The 23,002-nt window shown below is 42.1% G+C and overlaps 1 protein-coding gene across 5 annotated transcripts in view; it reads right to left on the minus strand.

Annotated features, from left to right (window-relative positions):
* The window catches only part of LOC145351806 (cadherin-18), a 556,159-nt gene that overhangs the window by 142,369 nt on the left and 390,788 nt on the right, over window positions 1–23,002 (minus strand). For all 5 annotated transcript variants that reach the window (XM_080201464.1, XM_080201471.1, XM_080201481.1 and 2 more), the window contains one exon: window positions 5,021–5,315. In XM_080201464.1, the coding sequence (XP_080057590.1) occupies window positions 5,021–5,315 (295 nt within the window). The remainder of the gene's footprint in view (window positions 1–5,020; window positions 5,316–23,002) is intronic.

Here is a 23,002-nt window from a genome sequence, read left to right on the forward strand (position 1 = left end):
GGGACATTAACTGACTCAATGCTTGAGGTGGCCATGTATAGACTGTTAGGGACCAGATCTGAAACTCTGGAGTATATTCTGATGTTAATCTAGATCTCAACTTTTTTGAGTTTAGCATTAGGGATTGATTTAATTGACCCACTAGGAAGCTTTTACTAAAAAAACACTTTACCTTAGAACACAATTGGAAAATATCAAAAAGAATTAGTATAACTTTTACCAATTAAAATATTTAAACATGACGCAGTATAATTCTTAACAGTGAGCCATCTCTATAATTCCAATTTTAATCAGTACCCCATAGAAATAAATCCTTTTTTAAAAAAATCAACACAGATACAGATGCTCATGTGGATGCCAGACTTCCAAACTTTTAACAACTTTGGACAAATTTCCAGAAAGACAACTGTCTTCTGTCTCTCATACAGCAGCCTCCAGAGAATGATCCACTCCACAAACAGCAGAATCTCTGAGAAAGAGATTTATTACCTGGCATATCCCAATCTCAAAATCCAGAGAGGGAAAGACAGACACTGCTCTCTAATAACTCCAAGCAGAATCAAATTTGAGCTATTTTAAGGCCACATTGTATTAGCCAAAAGATTACAAATTGGCAGAGCAAGCACAAGGGCTGACACCTGTCCATATTTCTCACATTAACTTCTGATCTGAAATGTGAAGTCACCCTGTCTAATGGAACATTGCCATGTTTTTACTAGCAGAGCACAATTCAACAGGAGCCAGTAGATTAAAGCTGTGATTTAGGTTTCGGAGTATAAACACATACAGCACATCACAGGGGTTCTGATAAAATTTAAAAACAGCTGGATACTTCTGACTTTGTGAAGGCAATACATTAGAACGTTGCTAATAGCTTCTGCTTCTGAAATCATAACCGATCTCATGCTTTTCAGCCTGATTATATTCCTCGGGATTTACATTAGATTTGCATAAAAAGTGCTGTTTTATGTGAGGAATTAATGAAAAATAGCAGTGCTGGAGTTAAGTGTGACCAAAAGAATGTTGCTTTCTGATCTGCCTCTGCTATTGAATAAAGATGCTGAGTCGAAAGACTCATGCACGTTAATTCAACACAATGAGATTGCATTTGGCCGGGGAGAGTGAGAGCTCTGGTGTTCTGAATAAGAAGATCCACAGAACACCCACATGCTGACTATCATTGTTTTCATTTATTTGGAATTTTACAGATTTAGTGAGACTTATGTTTGTCATTTTAAAGGGAAACACTGGCCCTTAAAAAGCCAAAACAATACAAAATCTGAAAGTGTCATAGATGACGCCAGAGTATAAAAATGTTGAACTTCAAAAGGACTTGGGCTGGTTGGTGAAATGGATGGACAAGTGGCAAATGAGCTTTAATGCAGAGAAATGTGGAACGATTCATTTTGGTAGGAAGAACATGGAGACACAATGAAAGGTCATAATACTAAGGGGGGTACAAGAGCAGAAGGGCCTGCGTGTGTATATGCGTAAGTCATTAAAGGTGGCAAGAGAGGTTGAGAGAGTGGCAAGCAAAGCATACAGCAGCCTGGGCTTTATCAATAGGGGTACAGAGCACAAAAGCAAAGAATCTGTGCTAAATCTGAATGAAATACTGCTTCAAGCACAGCTGGAGAATTGCATCCAGCCCTGGGAAGGATGTGCAAGTATTAGCAAAGTTGCAGAAAAGATTTGTGAGAATAGTTCTATGCAAATTCAGTGCCAACTCAAGGTTAACTTATACACCCCCCACTAACACACTGACCATGGCATCTCATACCCTCCTTGCCAAGTGCTCCATTATATGACAATTGCACAATACACCAGTTACAAATCTCACACTTTATGATACTTTCATTTGATCTGGTGTGCTGAGAGAGATCATTATGGGTTAATGGTCTGCAATTCATTGGTAGGCCATTTCAGGATATATATGAGAAGTGGAGTATCAATCACACTGCTTCTTCTCCTCATTACCGAGATCTATTGGCATGGCTGAACAAATGATTCTCATGTTGGCATGTGAAGAAAAGAAGATTGGTGAAGACAAATGTAGGTCCCTTATAGTCAGGCACAGTGGAATTAATAATGGGGAAGAAAGAAACAGCTGATCAACTAAACACATATTTTGTTTTTGTCTTCACAAAGAATCATAGAGTGACATAATCCTTACAGTGTCGAGGAGGCTATTCAGCCCATCAAGCCGGGACCGAAGACCGGGATAGAAAACTGGTTGAGAGACAGGAAATGAAGAGCAGGAATAAACAGATCTTTTTCCAAGTGGCAGGAAGTGACTAGTGAGGTACCACAGGGATTGTTGCTATGACTCCAGCTATTCACAATATATATTAATGATTTAAACGAGGGAAATAATATTTCCAATTTTGCAGATGACACAAAGCTGGGTGCGAGGATGAGCTATCAGGAATTCTTCAGTGTGGTTTGGATAAACTGAGTGAGTGGGCACATATGGATAAAAGTGTGGTTATTTAGTTAGGTAGCAAAAACAGGAAGGCAGATTATTATCTGAATGGCTATAGATTGAGAGAGTGGAATATGCAACGAGACCTGAGTGTCTTTGTACGCCAGTCACTGAAGGTAAGCACAGAGGTGCAACAGGTAGTAAAAAAGGCAAATGGTAATGTTGGCTTCTGTAGTATCGAGTATGGGAGCAGGAATGTCTTGCTGAAATTATAAAGGGCCTTGGTGTGTCCACACCTGGAACATTATGTACAGTTTTGGTCTCCTTATCTGAGTAAGGATGTTTTTGCTATGAGGGAGTATAATTTACCAGACTGATTCCTGGAATGGTGGAACTAACATATAAGGAACAATTGAGATGGTATGGATTGTATTCACTGGAATTTGGAAGAATTGGGGGGTGGGGGGGGGTGGAATCTCATGGAAAGCTATAAAGTTCTAACAGGACTAGAAGGGTAGATGCAATAAGGAAGTTTGTGATGGTAGGGGAGTCCAGAACCAGGGGTCACAGTCCAAGGATACAGAGTAAACAATTTAGGATTGCATGAGGAGAAATTTCTTCATTGAGAGAGTGGTGAGCTTGCGGAATTCCCTACCATAGAAAGCAGTTGAGGCCAAAACATTGTACGTTTGAAGAAGTTTTATAATCAGGCATGATTAAAATGAATGGAGGAGCAGCGTGATGGGCCGAATAGCCTCCCATTGCTCCTATATTTCTATGAAATACCTAATCCTCAATGCAGACAGACCAGGCAAGATCTTCACATTGCAATGTTATATTTAACAGAATTGTAACTATTCCATCAGCCCCAGAGCTGATGTCTGGTAGACCAGTGTGTACCAATCTATCTACTCCTATCCATCCCACTCTCTCAGAAACAAGACAGCATTAAACTACAAGAGAAGATGCAGGTACTGAACCGTACAATTTACAGTTGCGAAAACAACCCCACATCCTGGACCCAACAGAATGTACGAGGCAACCGGCCGATGTGACAAGGATTTGTTCAGAAACAAAATCATATCAAATCATTATACACAAAAACGTGAAGGTGAGGGTAACTAAGAACAAATCTGATCCTTTCCAGCTCCTCATCAACAATACAGCCCTATTGCATGGAGGACTGGATCTAAAAAACAACCAGAAACAACATCCAACAAACACAATGTCATAAATCCTTGTGAGAAATTACACATAGCTCCAGGAAAGATTATTATTACAAGATCTGGATGTACCAGTAATTTAGCGTTACACTTTAGAAACTCAGAGATTCATCAGTCCTATACACTTATTTCATGGTAATTAAACACAAACATGAATTGTAAATAATTATGCTTACACACACACACACACACACACACACACACACACACACACACACACACACACACACACACACACACAGTCCCCTCTGATGACTTTAAGCTTTGCACTTAACTGTTCCCATGTGCCTTGTCTTAATAAATAACCCACAACATTTTCACTCGATCACTTATGAAGGATTGGTGTCTTGTGTCTTTTAAAGTAAAGAAGTCCAAGTTATTACATTTACACGGCATTCTCATGCCCTCCTTGCTGTGGACAGATGAGAATTTGTTCCAAGGCTACAGGCTTCTGTCGCATTTTGGGGCATTTCTGGAGATGGGTATCCGTTGGCTGTCTGATGATGTAACTGAAGTGAGAGGCTACAACACCCAATCTCACTTCATTTCCATGGAGATACTGGACATGCACCTGTTGCAGACAAGGGCATGATTGATTTTCTGGCCTCCCCACGGTGTGTTTCTTATGGCCTTTGGTCCTGTCCAGGCATTTCCCACTGACTATGCCCCACACTGCCGGGAAACCTGTGATGGGGGTGTGTTGGTGGCAGGACCAGAAAATCTGGCTGGTGTGAACATCTGGAAAACTCCAGCCAGAGTCTTGAGAAACCCTGAATTTTTTGCAATAATGTCAAGGAAGCTGATAAAACACTCTGTATGGCATGAGAGAAATGAATGTGTCCCAAGTGCAGCACGATGGCACAGTGGTTAGCACTGCTGTCTCACAGTGCCAGGGACCCGGGTTCAATTCAAGCCTCAGGCTGCTGTGTGGAGTTTGCATGTTCTCCCCATGTCTGCATGGGTCTCCTAGGGTGCCCCAGTTTCCTCCCATATTCCAACGATGTGCGGGTTAAGTAGATTGTCCATGCTAAATTGCCCCTTAGTGTCAGGGGGACCAGTTAGGATAAATGCATGGGGTTATGGGGATAGGGCCTGGATGCGATTGTGGTCGGTGCAGACTTGATGGGCCAAAGGACCTCCTTCTGCACTGTGGGAATTCTATTATTCAAGAAGTATCTCAGCAGGAATATCAGGGCTCTCACATTTGTACATTTTCATTAAGACAGTGGCTTATTGAGATAAACACCAACTCTTTAGAGCAAATTCATTTACAAGGCAGGGATACACTCGCACAATTGTTGCCCCGAAACATTAACAGTTTTGATACATTAACGTGCAGTGATAGAAAACTCCAATTGTTAAATCAAAACCTTACCAACTTCAGACATTTCGGGGACAGAAGCAGAATAGGGTCCTTCCAGAAATGCTGGTGCGTTATCATTTATATCCTGCACCTTGATGATAAACTCAGACTCTGGTTCAAGGGGTTTGTTTGTTTTCCTGTCCAGAGCTTGAGCGTGAAGAATATAATGTACCCTCTGCTCACGATCTAAACTTTTGGTTGCGTGAATGTCTCCTGTGCTGTCATCAATAACAAAAATGGAGCCAGCTCCTTCCCCTGAAAGGATGTACTTGACTGATCCATCACCGTTATCTGCATTCGAGTGAAGCTGAAAGACATATAGGGATTGGTAAGTATCTGCTTATAAATACGACCACATCTTAATTACATTCTGTGATGTTTACACTTTCTCCTGGCTCTTGATGCGATAAGGATTTCATAGACATTGGTCACATTCTGACACCTTATCCAACTACCCACACTTCATGTGATCACATCAAACACTTTATATAGCTATTTAACTATGAGATCATTTGAGATAGGTGTGTTTTCACCTGACATTTTCCAGCAAATGTTCATGAAGAATATTGGATAATTTTCCTTATCCCAGGTTAATTTTAGCACGGTAACTATTATTCCAGCAGAGTGATTCCACAGTTTAGTATCAGTCACATAAAACATATTTCTAAGTTTCAGATCTGAAACTTCCAGCATTTCGCTGTCAGACCAGATCACTCCCATCTTTCCAGTATTGTATTTAAATAGCACATTGCTGTGCTTTAGACAGGATATATTCCATAACACATGTAATCCTTTCAAATTTGTAGATTACGAGCAAAATTACAAAGCGGTTATAAACAAACAGAAAACCATCGTCAAAACTCTCACTGATTGGTTTAGAGAAATGCAGCAAGTAATTAGAGAAACTAATACAATGTTATTGTTTATTGTGAGAATTGATTCCAATAATATGGAGGCTAAGCTCCAGTTGTACAGGGTATTGGTGAGACCACATGTGGAGTATTGCGTACAGTATTGGTCTCCTTATTTAAGGAATGATGTAAATACATTAGTTCAGAAAAGGTTTACCAGACTAACACTAAAATTACAGGCGCAAGGGGAGCAGGGCAGTGTCGGCAGGAATGTGAGGCTGAGTTTACAATCAGACTAACAGTAATTGTGTTGAATAGTGGGCCAGGCATGAGGGGCTGAATGGTCTATTCCTGCTTCTAATTCATGTATTTGCAAGCTCATATAACAACACGGGTACAAGCATCTTTTGGTGGAGAGATTTCTGATATTTATTGAACTTTTCTCTGAAAAGGGAGAGAAATTTGAAACAATGCTTGTAGTCTTCATAACGCCTCCATCGATAGTTGGAGTTTCGAGTCTATGAGGATTGCAGGGAAGAGGGATTTCCAAACTTCACCCAGAGAGATGGGCAGATTGTTGGCCAACTGGACCTTCCCACTTCAATCTTCAGAAACTCAGCACCTTCCCAATTCTGGTAGGAAAGAGGGGCAGGGAGCACAATGGGTGGGGGAAGCGGGCTACCAGTTTGATATATAAATCAGGGTCCCATTCTGGGTGAAACTTTGATAAAATAAATAGTGGGAGGATGATATTCTCAATTGGAACCAGACTGAAAGCTGGATTAGAGGAGAGCCATTTTTGTTTTAAGATTTCATCGGCCCAGGAAGAGAAGGCCATAAGACATAGGAGCAGAATTAGGCCACTCGGCCCATCGAGTCTGTTTCGCCATTCAATCATGGCTGATTTTTTTCTCATCACCATTCTCCTGCCATTTCCCCATAACCCCCAGTCCCCTTATGAGTCAAGAACCCATCTATCTTTATCTTAAAGACACTCAATGAACTGGCCTCCATAGCCTTCTGTGACAAAGAGTTCCACTCTCTGGTTGAAGAAATTCCTCCTGTTTTAAAGGATCAGCCCTTTAGTCTGAGGTTGTGCCCTCGGTTCTAGTTTCACTGAAACCACCAGAATCTTCTGGTCCACTGCCAGCTAAAATTTACCCCCATCACCACAGTCACCCCCATGGAAACCTGCACCAACCTGCTGTCTGCTGTACTGTCAAATCTTTGGATGTTGGTGCAAAGTTGAAAATATCCACCCTTCTCTCCCAACCCTTTTTCCCTCCAGCTCCCTGTTTTATTTAATATTCAGCTCATGTTTCTATCAAAGCAAGCGGTGAGTTTGAACTTAGTTGCAATTACTTCCTTGAGAGATTGGGAAAAAAGCAGCAGCTGCTCTGTCAGCCCTCTGAAAGTTTGCAGTGTTGAGCCTCGAGTTCATTCGCAAACTGAAAATTTAAAGCAGTTTGATACACTAATTTATTTCCTTCCAGATGGAGACAGCCCAGATCCCAGAGCTGTCCGTCACTCGCCTGGATGTGAATGCTTTGAGGTGTGAGCTTGGAAGAATTTGTCAAGTTTGTTGCATAGCATCAGAACACAGTAGGACAATTCTGGAGGAGTTTGAAAAGCTGATGTCTCTGGCTCACTGTTGGACACATGCCATAAATCTTTCCTCGTCTCCGTTTCTGTCAAAATTCCAACTGGGACACAGGCAATCAAAAAAGTTTCTCTCACAATACCCTGGACCACTCTTGGAATCAGGAGTTTTATAATAGAAAGCAGCCAGGCTGACAGGTAGAGAGGACTTGCAGGGGATGCGAGGCAACTCTGAATGCACAAAAAACGTTCAGCGCTGATACAAGATGGAGGAGTGCAGAAAGAGATGAATAATGTCAATCACGGAAAGGTGAATCATAGAATCCTACAGAAAGAGGCCCTTCAGCCCATCGAGTCTGCACCGAACACAATCCCACCCAAGCCCTACCCCCATATCCCTACATATTATACCCACTAATCCCTCTAACCTACGCATCCCTAGACACTAAGGGTCAATTTCTTAGCATGGCCAATCAACCTAACCCGCACATCTTTGGACTGTGGGACGAGACCGGAGTACCCGGAGGAAACCCACGCAGACACGAGGAGAATGTGCAAGCTCCACACAGACAGGTGATTGGTTCCACTGGAGATGCAGCTTCCCAGAGGAAGCTGACCTCAGACGAGTAGGTCACACTCAATATTGGGTTCTCGTTCTGTAGAACTGCAGCTTCTAAATTTCCTTTTTCCAATTCCATGGCTTGAGATAAGATCTGGCAGGATGAACAAGAACCTGATTGGTGTGCTGATAAAGTACCATCAAAAACTTTTACTGGCTTGGAACATTTGTGTGATTATAACCAGAGAGAACTGACTTCTAACAGTCTGGCTTAGCAGAGAGGCACATCAAGGATTATTGTCATCTATATTTGGGAATCTGCAGCTACCGAGCAGACACAGTGTGGCATCAGCATTGTTCAGGTATCCCAGCAAGAAGTCCCACAACACCAGGTTAAAGTCCAACAGGTTTATTTGGTATCATGAGCTTTCAGAGCACGGCTCCTTCATCAAATGAGTGGAGAGTTGGGTTCACAAACAGGGCACATATAGACACAAACTCAATTGCAAGATAATGGTTGGAATGTGAGTCTTTACAGATAGTCAAATCTTTATAGATACAGACAGTGCAAGTGGAGAGAGGGTTAAGCACAGGTTAAAAGGATGTGAATTGTCTCAAGCCAGGACAGTTAGTGAGATTTTGCAAGCCCAGGACAAATGGTGGAGGTTACAGGTAGTATGATATGAACCTAAGATCTCGGTTGAGGCTGTCTCATGCTTGGTATTGATTTCCGCTCGGTGATTCTGCTTTGTCAAGTATTTTGAAGGCCGCCTTGAAGAACGCTTACCCGAAGATCGGAGACTAACTGCCCTTGACCACTGAAGTGTTCCCCAGTGGAAGGGAACACTCCTGCCTGGTGATTGTTGTGTGGTGCTGTTCCTCCATTGCGGTAACATCTGCATGGTCTCATCAACGTACATTGCCTTGGGACATCCTTCCTGCTCCTGACGAAGGAGCAGTGGTCTGAAAACTTGTGATTCTAAATAAACCTGTTGGACTTTAACCTGGTGTTGTGAGGCTTCTTACTGTCCCCACCCCAGTCCAATGTCGACATCTCCACATTCAGGTGATCTGACCTGTGAAGGTAGTACCAGCAAATTGGCAGAGGAAGTTGTCCCCTGAAACACCACATCCACTTTAGCAGCTGTCAGACTGATGATCAGATCATAGAGCCATAGAGATTTACAGCATGGAAACAGGCCCTTTGGCCCAACTTGTCCATGCTGTGATGTGAAACTACTGAATCACTCGCTGCACTGGAGAGTGATAAGGTGGAATGTGCCTGTCACAGGAATCACAGAGGGCAGGGCGGGGGAACATGCAAAGGTCCATTAACCTCAGGCAGGAATTTCTGGAGAGTGCAGATGGAATATCCCACCCACAGTAACACAGTCATGGAGGTTTACGGATATACAGCACAGAGAAAGACTCTTCGGCATCACATCTGTGCTGGTCAAAGGCCAGTCACCTGACTGCTTTAATTCTATTCTCCAGCAGTTGGTCCTTGGCCATGTATACCTTGATATTGCAGGTGCACGTCTAAATACTTCTTCAATGCTGTGAGGTTCTCTGTCTCCACCACCCTTTTAGGCAGTGAGTTCTAGACTCCCATCCCCTCTGGGTGATTTTTTTCCCCATCTAAACCTCCTGCCCTTACTTTAAATCTATGGCCCCAGTCAGGATTTTCATTTCCTGCAATAATTTCCCATTTTCTTCTGAGGCATGTTCCTTGGAAAACATTGCAAATGGATTGAGAAGCCTTTAGCAAAACTCCTTCTTTGTAATCCATTTTAATTTTCTGTTTTCCTTTAATTTAACACACATTCCAGCTTCTCCTGACACTGATGTTCTTTGAAGATTGTCCAAACTTTCAGTGGATTCAACGCTAATAATCCGACAGAGAAAAACCGAAGATAAAAAATTTACTTCCGTGACAGTTAGTGACCCACTAATGGCCATTTTGCCTTTACACAAACTGGAAGAAAAGGAAAGCTCGGGTCACACTTTGAATTTCTGTCTGATCTTCAATTCGCTTTGCTGCATCTCATCAATATAAAATATCGATAGATTTACATCTTTCCCACACATAAACCTTTCATTTCTACAGGAGGGAGAATGAAGTGTGCTTCACATGAAACAAGTAGGAACATAAAAGTGAAGCAGTGACCGTAGGAGCCCAGTAAAAGTCTCTCAAGCCCCTGTGTGTCTATTCTGTGGAGAAAATCTAACAGCAATCATGATGCTCATGAAATTACAAAAGATTGTAAAGCTTCATTATGCTGCAGTGATCCTATAACTGAGCATGTTAAATGTCTGAGGATGATTGCACTTTGTGCCTCGATGGTTATTACCATAGTTATTCTTCTGAACACGCATTTAACTGAAAACGTTGAAATTAAGCCTTTCAACAAAACACAACTGCAACAAAGTGTAATACAGTAACATCCATAATTTTGAAATATAAATGGGAAATAATGATACTTGAGTGATTAGAAGGCTGCTGTCTAACCAGGAGGCTGGGAGATTTTGTAACATTATGCCCACAAGAATGAAGCTCAAGTGAGAAAAGATTATTGCCTTGAAATAATTCCCTGAAATGCAAAGCTCATTACTCATCTACAGTTGCTGTTTAATAACAGGGTTTGCTAACTCTCAGTATGACTCACTTCCAGGTAAGCGAGTGTGTTTACACCAAAGAATTAAAATCTTGATCTTTTTGATGTAATGTGTTGGAGAAACACTAGCATCGATTATCAGCAAATACTGCACACGTAGAAGTTTATATTTATAAATTCTATCAAGGGATGTTAAATTCAATAACGTTATGTAAGGTGTATTTTAAAACTAGCCCCATTACCAAACAACGTTAACACAATACATTGATCCAACGATCATTTTGAATCAACAATCCAATGATGGAATCTGGGATAATCATTATGCTGACTGGAAATTGTTACTGTATTAAAAACACTCAAATAAAGTAGCTCTCCAAAAGACAACAAAGAACAAACAAAGGAATGTACAGCAGCGGATCAGGCCCTTCGGCCCTCCAAGCCTGCACCGATCATGATGCCTGCCTATACTGAAACCATGTGCACTTACAGCGTCTGTATCCTTCCATTCCCATCCTATTCACGTATTTGTCTAGTTGCTCCTTACATCCCACTATCGTACCTGCTCCCATCACCTACCCAAGCAGTGCCTTCTAGACATTCACCACCCTCAATGTAAAAAACTTGCCTCACACATCTCCTCTAAACTTTCCCCCATGCACCTTAACCCTAAATTCCCCCCAGTATTTGACTTTACGACCCTAGGAAAGAGCATCTGACTATCCACTCTGTCCAACGAGCTAATGTTGCAGCTGTATAAATTGCTGGTGAGGTTACACCTGGGGTACTGTGTACAATGTTGGTCTCTTTGACTTCAGAAAGGATATACTGGCACTTGTGGGGGTACAGAGGAGGTTCACTAGGTTGATTCCAGAGTTGAGAGGGTTGGTTTATGACTATTCACTCTGCCAATGAGGGCACAGCCTCAAGATAAGGGGGGGGCGGTTTAGAACGGAGTTGAGGAGGAACTTCTTCACTCAAAAGGGTGGTGAATCTCTGGAATTCTCTGCCTGTTGAAGTGGTGGAGGCTACCTCGCTAAATATATTTAAGACACGGGTAGATAGGTTTTTGGTAGGCAAGGGGATTAAGGATTATGGGGAGAAAGCGGGAAAGTGGAACTGATCCACTTCAAATCAGCCATGATCTTATTGAATGGCGGGGCAGGCTCGAAGGGCTAGATGGCCTACTCCTGCTCCTATTTCTGATGTTTTCATGTTCTCATAATCTTGCAAACCTCTATCAGGTTCCCCCTCCCCAACCTCCTTTGTTTCAGTGAGAATAAACCAAGTTTATCCAACCTCTCCTCATAGCTAATACTCTCTAGACCAGGCAACATCTTATTAACCCTCTCTTCCAGAATCTCCAAAGCATCCACATCCTTCTGGTAATATGGCAACCTGAATTGTACACAATATTCTAAATGAGCCAAACTAAGGTTCTGTACAGCTGCAGCACGACCTACCAATTTTTATACTCAATTCCCCGACCTATGAAGCAAGCATAGTGTATGCCTTCTTGAACAGAAAAACATAAGAACATAAGAACTAGGAGCAGGAGAAGGCCATCTGGCCCCTCGAGCCTCTCCTCCATTCAATAAGATCATGGCTGATCTTTTCGTGGACTCAGCTCCACTTACCCGCCCGCTCACCATAACCCTTAATTCATTCACTGTGCAAAAATTTATCTATTCACGCCTTAAAAACATTCAGCGAGGGAGCCTCAACTGCTTCACTGGGCAGAGAATCCTCAGCTCAGTCCTAAATCTGCTTCCCCTTATTTTGGGGCTATGCCCCCGAGTTCAAGATCCACCAACCAATGGAAACAACTTCCCTGCTTCTATCTTATCTATTCCCTTCATAATCTTATATGTTTCTGTGAGGTCTCTCCTCATTCTTCTGAATTCCAATGAGTACAGCCCCAGGCTACTCAGTCTCTCCTCATAATCCAACCCTCTCAACTCTGGAATCTGCCTAGTGAATCTCCTCTGCACCCCCTCCAGTGCCAGTATATCCTTTCTCAAGTAAGGAGACCAAAACCGTACACAGTACTCCAGGTGTGGCCTCACCAGCACCTCATACAGCTGCAACATAATCTCGAGGTTTTTAAACTCCATCCTCTAGCAATGAAGGACAAAATTCCATTTGCCTTCTTAATTACCTGCTGCACCTACAAACCAAGGACATCCAGGTCTCTCCACAGCAGCATGTTGCAATTTTTTGCCATTTAAATAATAGTCCATTTTGCTGTTATTTCTACCAAAATGGATGGCCTCACATTTACCAACATTGTACTCCATCTGCCAGACCCTCGCCCACTCACTTAGACTATTTATATCCAGGCTTTCAGCATCCTCTGCACGTTTTGCTCAGCCCCCATCTTAGTGTCATCTGTGAATTTTGCCACACTATACTTGGTCCCCTACTCCAAATCATCTATGTAAATCGTAAACAATTGCGGTCCCAACACTGATCCCTGAGGCACATCACTAGTCACTGATCGCCAACCAGAAAAACACCCATTTACCCCCACTCTTTGCTTTCTGTTAGTTAACCAATCCTCTATCCATGCTAATACGTTACCTGTAACACCGTGCACCTTTACCTTATGTAGCAGTCTTTGGTGCGGCACCTTGTCAAATGCCTTCTGGAAATCCAGATACACCACATCCACAGGTTCCCCACTGTCCACTGAACATGTAATGTTCTCAAAGAATTCCACCAAATTAGTCAAACACGATCTTCCCTTCATGAACCCATGCTGCACCTTACCAATGGGATAATTTATAAGCAGATGTAAGAACATAAGAACATAAGAAATAGGAGCAGGAGTAGGCCATCTAGCCCTTCGAGCCTGCCCCGCCATTCAATAAGATCATGGCTGATCTGAAGTGGATCTGTTCCACTTTCCCGCTTTCTCCCCATAACCCTTAATTCCCCTGTCTGTCAAAAACCTATCTACCCGTGACTTAAATATATTTAGCGAGGTAGCCTCCACCACTTCAACAGGCAGAGAATTCCAGAGATTCACCACCCTTTGAGTGAAGAAGTTCCTCCTCAGCTCCAATCTAAACTGCCCCCACCTTATTTTGAGGCGCTGTCCTCTCATCCTGCTATCCTTTCTAAGCGGGAAGAATCTCTCTAACTCTATCCTATCCATCCCTTTCATTATCTTATACGTCTCTATAAGATCCCCCCTCATCCTTCTAAACTCCAACAAGTACAGATGTCTTGCTATTTTTTCCTTGTTGATACCTTGACTACTTTACTGACCTGCGTTGCCACTTCAAGTGATCAGTGGACATGGACACCCAAATCCATCCGTCTGTCAGTATTCCTATGAGATGAAATGACTGGAAACTATACTGTGATATATTTACTGATGCTAGACCAAAATCCTGGAACTCCCTCCTAATAGCACCATGGATCCACCTACACCACATGAACTGCAGCAGTTTAAGAAGACAACTCACCATCTCCTCCTCAAGGGGCCATTAGGAATAGGTTATAAATGTTGGCCCAGTCAGCAAAACCCACAACCCATGAACAAAGAAAAGAAAACTGTGATTGAGAGGGTTATGCATTGATTTAATTTAAAGAACCCTATTACAAGATGTCATCAGTTCCACCAAATTCCTAGGTCCACTGAATTCAACAGAATATTTCTTCATTTAAATCGATTATTGTGGACAAAATGGTCCTTTTGGGTTTCCACGATCTGCTTCATTTAATCTCCATCGATCACTGCATTTAAAGCTATTGGTTACTGCTGGATATTTACATGACTGAATTATTTTTCTATTATGTATCGGATCTGCTGATGGAAAAGTACAATTTCATTCATTTACAGAATAAGACATTTTGGATTTATTCACTACCTATAATTACCTTCAGGAAATGGGATGATAAAACCTACCAGATGGATATCATTTTGTTGCAAATAGAATATTTTACTCATTAAATTCAAAGCTACATGGTGTTTGCTAAAGCCACAAATATGTGCCATATACAGGATAAAGTTATCTTTCCTTTGCCCCAATAATGTGCTTTATCCCAGCCATATCTATGTGAATTTTTCATTTTCCTCACAACAATCCACTGCATTTTTTTTCCAATGGAATATCAATGTGTTCAAAATGCAGTTTTGTGTTTTAGTTCTGAAACTATTACATTTTGCACACATATTTTTGTTCAATTTATTCTTGAGATGTGGGGCAGGACCATATTTTATTGCCCATTTCCAATTGTCCTTCAAAGGTCAGTTGACATCACCTAGAATCATTTGGTAGGGGATTTTGGAATATTGTGACTGAAAAAAGGATACACAAAATTGTTTTGGCCGATAAAGCAAAGGAGAAGCCAAAGAGCTTCTACAAATACATAAAGGACAAAAGAGTAACAAGGGAGAGAGAGTAGGGCCCCTTAAGGATCAACAAGGGCATTTATGTGCGGATCCACAAGAGATGGGTGAGATCCTAAATGAATTTCTCATCAGTATTTACTGTTGAGAAAAGCATGGATGTTAGGGAACTTGGGGAATTAAATATTGGTGTCTTGAGGATGTACATATTACTGATATTATAGGAGGTGCTGGAAATGTTAAAGCACATCAAGATAGATAAATCTGTGGGACCTGATGAAGTGTATCCCAGGACATTGTGGGAGGCTAAGGAGGAAACTGTGGGTCCCCTAGCCAAGATATTTGAATCATCGATAGTCACGGGTGAGGTACCTGAAGATTGGAGAGTGGCAAATGTTGTGCCTTTGTTTAAAAAGGGCTGCAGGGAAAAGCCTGGAAACCTCACATCTGTGGTGGGTAAATTGTTGGAAGGTAATTTGAGAGACGGAAAACTACAGGCATTTAGAGACGCAAGGACTGATTAGGGACAGTCAGCATGGGTTTGCGAGTGGAAAATCATGTCTCACAAATTTGATTGAGTTTTTGAAGGGGTAACCAAGAAGGTAGATGAGGGCAGTGCAGTTGATGTTGTCTACATGGACTTCAGCAAGGCCTTTGACAAGGTACCGCATGGTAGGTTGTTGAATAAAGTATTTAGCTCTGGCGTGTTTTCCCAGTGGCACAGTGGAGAATCAGGTGGGTGGGTAACCAGGCTCTCATTAGCGGGATGTAAATGAGTTTCCCTCTGGCCTCCAGTGAGTTTCTTGACCCACCACCGTGGCCACCAGCTGAAGGTTGCACACTGACTCATCACCAATTTTTGGGCCTTCTGCTGAATTCTTTGTGCCACCCTTGAAACCGCCAGCGGTGATTTGGGAGAATTTTGCCACATGTGTCCAATTGTGTGAAACAAGAGCTGAAGATAGTCACTAATAAATCCAGAAAACGGTGGGAATGCAGATTCCACAAGGAATAATTGAGGTGAATCATATAGATGCATTCAATATGAAGCTAGGTAAATATGACAGAGAAAGGAATATAAGGAGCTGTTGACCGGTTGAGATGTGGATAATGGTGAGACATGGGTAATGTGAAAATGGGCCAGCTGGGCTGAATGGCCTCTTGCTGTGCTGTAAACACTCTGTAATTAAATGGTGTGAGTTTGTTTTCATTTGTTACATCCACCAAAGACAATGAATTGCTTTGTGTTTAAACCCGGGGGAAATAATTTTCATTCAGGGTATGAAAAATGTTATGCCCGAGTGCCCTTTAGTAATAACTTGCAAGAAAATTATTTAATTGAAAATACAGTAGAAGTAACACTGCTTCAAATCCACTGAAATAATGATCCAGAAGAGGGGGAGGCGGCACAGTGGCACAGTGGTTAGCACTGCTGCCTCACAACACCATGGACCCAGGGTCAACTCCCAGTTTAGGTCACTGTCTGTCTGGAATGTGAACATTCTCCCTGTATCTGCATGGGTTTCCTCCAGGTACTCCAGATTTCTCACACAATCTGAAGAAGTGCGGGTTAGGTTGATTGACCTTGCTAATTTGCCCCTTGGTGCCCCAAGATGTGTAGGTTAGGGGGATTAGCAGGGTAAATAAGTGCAGTTAGGGAGATAGGGGCTGGGTGGGATTATTGCCAGTGCAGGTCTGGCTTCCTCCTGCACAGTAGAGGTTCAATTTTATGAAACAACCTAAAATATGAGCTCAGTTGTGTTGTGTGTGGTGTTCAAAGTCTCAAAGCACTCAGTGGTGTGATTGCTTCTGTTAACGAGCTACAGCATCAGCTCATACATAGCACATGAGACTTAGAGTTGGCACGAAATAGTGGTGGTTTCTGTAACCACTGTTTTTTATTTGTAACTGGTATTGAAATATTGCTGCCAAGGTTCAAATTTTATGTGAAAGGTAAGGGAAGAAACTTTTCAAAGAAAAGGACGAACAGGGCACCATTTCACAGACAAAGTATTTTGAACTGTGTTTACCCTTGTAATGAAGAGTTTTTAATCCATTAATAAATACTGATAAAATAAACATGATACACATGGAAATGTATACAGCTTATGGTCTGTTTGAGGATAAGTTTACCTTTCAAAAAAATTAGACCAGACAATGCGCTCCTGAGAGCTATTTGTTATTAAAAGATAATTTCTTATTGAAGATAATTTGTGTCACCCTGGACAGGTGGGCAACCTACACTTTCCACGTGACTACTCAGTGGAAAATCAGACATCAAGTAGAAACATTGGAAAAGCTGCACATTTTCCACACAGATCAGTACTCAGGGTCATTATGTTCTATTTCTATCGATAGCATAATGTCTCCCTGTTATAAAAAGGATATAAAGAAAATGGCTTCCTCCAATGATCCTTTCAACTCTCGCTCTTAGATTCAAACTCAACCCCCACCTGACTGGACAAAATTCTCCTCTCCTGAATTGAATGCACAAGTCCTAAATAAAATAATCTCGTGAGAATAATGCTAGCCCCAGTAAGGACCATTCCTCAGAACAAATGGAGTTTCCTGGTACAAACTTGTCAATGTCTCTCGCAAAGGCCACAAGTAACAACAGAGAAAATGGAAAAAACACTGTTCAGAACCTGCACAATAAAAACAAAGAAAATTACAGCACAGGAACAGGCCCTATGGCCCTCCCAGCTTGCACCAACAATGTTGCCCGACTTAACTAAAACCTCCTAGCATTAAAACAAATTTCAGTCCACCAGACCCTCTCTGATGAGCAATCCCACCCTGCCTGCTGTTTCTTTGAGTCTTACTGGTCCTACTCTCTCGTTCCCCTTCAGCTAATTCACCTTTGCTTTGGGTCCCACCCCTCTGCCAAACTAGTTTAAATCCTCCCGTGTGAGACTAGCAAACCTCCCAGCCAGAATATTTGCATCCTTCCAGTTTAGATACAACCCGACAGATCCCATCTGTCCAGGAAGAGACCCCAATGGTCCAGATATCTGAAACCTTCCCTCCTACACCAGCTGTTTAAGGAACATTCTCTGAGATTAGAACTAAGGTTTGTTTCTGAAGGATCTTTACTCTGAATCAACATTTTGATGTATTTATTTTTTGGTGCTAAATCTGGGAACATTAAAGAAATCAAAACCTGTTCCTGCTCTGTCATGACCCATCTAATCAAAAGATTTGTTTAAAGGGACAGTGTATTAGCAAAGAAGGAAACAAGATAGAATTAGGTTGTGAACTGATTGAGTATGAGAGTTTTGACAATTCATTTTCAACAGTAATTTGTGAATGTTAGCTTGGAGCATCGAACAACAGTATCGGAAAAGTTAGTCCAATTTTATAGGGTTAGCTTCACGACAAACTGGGAAGATACCAGAATCCTGGTAACACCCAGCGAAGCTGAAGTGTTGGTAAGGAGATGAGGATATCCCGTGCCTGGCTAATATTGAATTGGGAATTTGGGCTGATGCTCAGTGATTTTTAATTAAGTGAAAATATTGAAAATTTGCAACAATTAAATAAGTGAGAAATAAATTCATGGCGCAGGAAACCTGTGAAAATGTGATTTCGGAAATTTGGCAGGATCACAGCGAGTACCACTCTCTGACGTTGACCTGAATAATATTGATGGGGATCAGTGATAAAGACCAAAGTGACAGTCACTAGGACGATGTGTCTGGGGGATTCCCACCTCCACCAAAGAAATCAAAATTCCTGGATCACTGGCTCAGTGTCAGGGCCTAGTTTAAATCCAGAAAAAAATTTCTCTCCATCCCCATGATCTGTTAGATCCTGAATACATACACAGGCTTGATATCTCCCAGAGGTCATGTGCTGAACTTTGAATGTGAACCTTCTATTAAGAGAATAGTTGATCTTTATCTCACACCTCCTGAAAGTCCAGGACCTCATGAATTTGGGTTCTGACAGAGATTTCACACTTACAATAAACTCCTGTTGGAATGATTGAGGAATTGAGAGGTCTCCAACTTTATCTGTACCGATTTAAATTAAAACTCTAACCTTAATGCTGGCAGATGAGATTTAGATGGGAGTTCAGGTGTTCCTAATGTGTCAGTGTGGACTCGATAGGCAGAAGGACCTCTTCTACGCTGTATAATTCTATGATTGCAGCCATTCTTTGGAATATTTTCCCAAATCCTGAGAAGTCAAGATACTAAAATGTTTTTCTTTGTTTTAATATGTAGTATACGATGTAACAGGAGGTAAAATGAAAAATACAAGTTATATGCCCAGAGACAGAGACCAATGTATCACAAAGAAACTCTCAGCTGATTTGATACAGTAGTTATGCTGACATTTGATCAATGAATCCAAATCAAAGCTTTTGACCTTTTTTTTGTTTGTTTATGGGGAGTGGGCATCACTGATAGGCCAGCATTCATTGTCCATTCCTATTTGCCCTTTCGAAGGTAGCGGTGAGCTGCCTTCTTGAATTGCTGATGTCTTTGTGGTGTAGGTGCACTCACTGCGCTGTTAGGATACAGTTGTTGAACCTGCAGCAATGAAGGCACAGCAATACATTTCAGGATGATGTGTGGCTTGGAGGGGAACTCGGAGGGTCTTTCTATCCATCTGCAGCCCTCATTCTCCAAGTGGTGGAGATGGGTGGGTGCTGTGGAAGGAGGCTTGGCGAGTTACTGCAATGCAACTTGTGGGTGGAAAGTGTGGGGCGGGATTTTATGGCCTCGCTCGACCCAAAATCAAAAACATCCCACCCGAGGTCAAAGGACCTTGCCATCGTCTGCCCCTCACCTGCTCCGGCTCGCAGGGTGGGCTGGGCAGTGGAATTCCGGTCATGGCTTTTGGATATATTCTGCTTAATCTGCAAATGGAGACTTGGCCAAGCAAGTAGCTGCAGCCTCCAAAATGGATATTGACATTTTATTAATCAAAAGCTCGCTATAATTGAGGCACTGCAACTCAAACAGAGAATGTTGGAGTTCTAATAAATGACACATTAACCAATCTTTTCCTGAGATGGCTGTCCAACTCTCCCATGGGGGTGGCATGGTGGCACAGTGATTAGTACTAATGCTTCACAGCGCCAGGGACCTGGGTTCGATTCTGGCTTGGGTCACTCTGTGTGGAGTTTGCATGTTCTCCCGTGTCTGTGTGTGTTTCCTCTGGGTGCTCCAGTTTTCTCCCATAGCCTGAAAGGCGTGCTGGTTAGGGTGCATTGACCCAAACAGGTGCCAGACTGTGGCGACTAGGGGAATTTCACAATAACTTCATTGCAGTGTTAATGTATGCCTTACTTGTGACTAATAAATACACTTTGCTTTTACTTTTACTTTATGTCTTTCCAGTATTTTCTGCTTTTGTTTCAGATTTGAATTTTTTTTTAATTTGTGATGTGATTCCGGATGGTGAGATGTTGCCTCCCCTGATTGGGGAAATCCAATACTCATGGGAATAATTTCAGGTGAGGGGTTTTGGTCATCAGGACTGAACAGAAATGTCATCATTCGGAAGATTGTGCATGTTTAGAATTCCCTACCTCAGAGTTTTATTCAAGACAGAGATTGGTACGGTGGATACAAGTAAATACAAGGTTATGTCAGCAGAAAAGTGTAGTTTATGCTAAAAGTCAGTGTTAATCTGATGAAAGGTGGAGCAGGCTCGAGGAGTCACAGGATCAACACCAGGTTTTATTTCTGCTCCTGCCTCATCACAGCCTTGATCCAAACATGGTCCAAAAACTGACAATAAGACATGAGCTGAGTTGACATCCAGGCTGTGTTTGAATGTCTGGAACATCAAGGAGCCCTAACAAAACTGCAGTCAATAGGAATCAGGGTTGAAGTCATACCTGGTACAAAGGAAGATGGTTGTAGTGGTTGGAGGTTAAATATCTCAGCTCCAGGACATCACTGCAGGAGTTCCTCAGGGGGGTGACCTCAGCCCAGCCACCCGCAGCTAATTCACCAATGACCTTCCTTTCACCATAAAGGTCAGAAGTGAAGATGTTCACTGATGACTGACCATTCGTCCGATACTGGAGGTCTATGACCATATACAGCAAGACACGGACAATATCCAGGTTTAGATAATAAATGACAAGTAACATTCATGCTGCAAGTGCCAGGCAATGACCACCTCCAATAAGAGAGACTCTAACCATCACCCCTTGACCTTCAATCATATTACCATCTCTGAAACTCCCACTATCTACATTCTGGAAATTACCAGTGACCAGGCTGAACTGGACTGAACTGGACCAGCCCATGTAGATACATTATAGCTTCAACAGTAGCTTAAAGGCCAGATGAGTAACTCAGCTCCTGATTCCCAAAAGCCTGTACACCATTTCCAAAGATCAAATCAGGAGTAGAAAAAAATGGAGCACTATCCATTAGCTTGGATGAATGAAGCTCCCAACATCAGTCAAAAAGCTTCTCACCACCCAGGACAAAGCAACCCACTCAAGGCACCCCTTCCACGAACACCTAGTCCCACCACCACCGATGCACAGTAACAGCAGTGTGCACGATCTAGATAATACACTGCAGCAATACACTAGGGTTTCTTGTACAGCATCTTCCAAACCAGAACTTCTATCACCTAAAAAGACAAAGGCAGCAGATGCTTGGGAACGCCACTACCTGGAAGCCACACACTAACCTGACTTGGAAATATATTGGCCTTCCTTTCACTGCCGCTGAATCAAAATCCCTCCCTAACAGCACGGTGAGTGGACCTACACCACATGGACTGCAGCAGTTCAAGAAAACCGCTCATTGCCACCTTCTGAAGGGTAATTAAGAATGAGCACAAAATGCTGGCCTATCCAATGTTGGCCACATTCCGTGAAAGAAATAAAAAATCTCATGACCTAATGTTATATTAAATTACTAATGCTGCAATAATTCTGAAACTAAGTTATTCCATGTTTAATTATTGTTAGCGTAATAAATAACCATATCATATTTATTTATATAGAAATCATGGAATTAGTGAGTTGTTAATGATAACACCAACTAATTTAGGCAGGTTCACTTTTGTACAACACTCCAACCTGTGCGTTTAGGATCATTGTCAAATAGTGGCTGGATTCTTCTTAAACCAGTTAATTTATGCTGAATGATTCTACATGTCAAGTTTAGATAGTAAAGAGTAGATTTGATACATTTCCATGCTGGAAGAACATATGGAAAATACAAGTTAGGAGATCACATTCTCCCCGAGGATTTCCTGCATTATTGAAATGAATTAAATCAGATTGGGATATTAACACTCGGTGACTGAATTCCCAATTCCGAGTGCTTTAACTCCGCACTGGAAGAATTAATTTGTAAAATCTACCTTCGGACATCAAACCCAGGTCATAGATTGTTTTTACCATGGACACAGCCTTTCCCGGACACAGCAGTACGTGCTTTTACTGTCTAGACAGTGAATGGTGAGGGATATTTCAGAATTCTGCGTAAGTGATACCCAGCAATAGAGATAAATTAGTGAAACAAATTCCAAGAAATACTCATTACGGCAGGCAGACACTTTGTGAATACTGGAATGTGGGTGTGTAACGGATTTCAGTCCGATTTTGTCTTGCTGTGTAGAGGCAAAAGCCTGGCCGGGAGACCGGTGGGGGGCGGGGGGGGTGGGGGGCAGGGGTGGTAGGTGGGGGGGGGGGGTTGGGGGGAGGTGGTGGTGGCTCTCAACACACAAGAGGAAATGTAAAAATTTAATTAGAGTATTACAGTTACACGACTAAAATGTTGATAATTCATTAAATGATATATTGCAGCCTTTGATTCACTGAATAATTGATAATCAGTCACCCAATAATGTAACCATCCTAGCACATGTTTCAAAACTGCCTTAATACTCTGAGAAAGCTAGCTTGTAAAATTAGTTCACAAGCTATCTCCTCAGTTAAGTTTTGTTAAATGGGTGTCAAGATGTGTCACTGTTGCTACTGATGACATGATGTGGAGATGCCGGCGCTGGACTGGGGTAAACACAGTAAGAACT

The sequence above is a fragment of the Carcharhinus amblyrhynchos genome, chromosome 2 (assembly GCF_965287045.1).
Source record: "Carcharhinus amblyrhynchos chromosome 2, sCarAmb.v2.hapA, whole genome shotgun sequence".
NCBI lineage: Eukaryota > Metazoa > Chordata > Chondrichthyes > Carcharhiniformes > Carcharhinidae > Carcharhinus > Carcharhinus amblyrhynchos.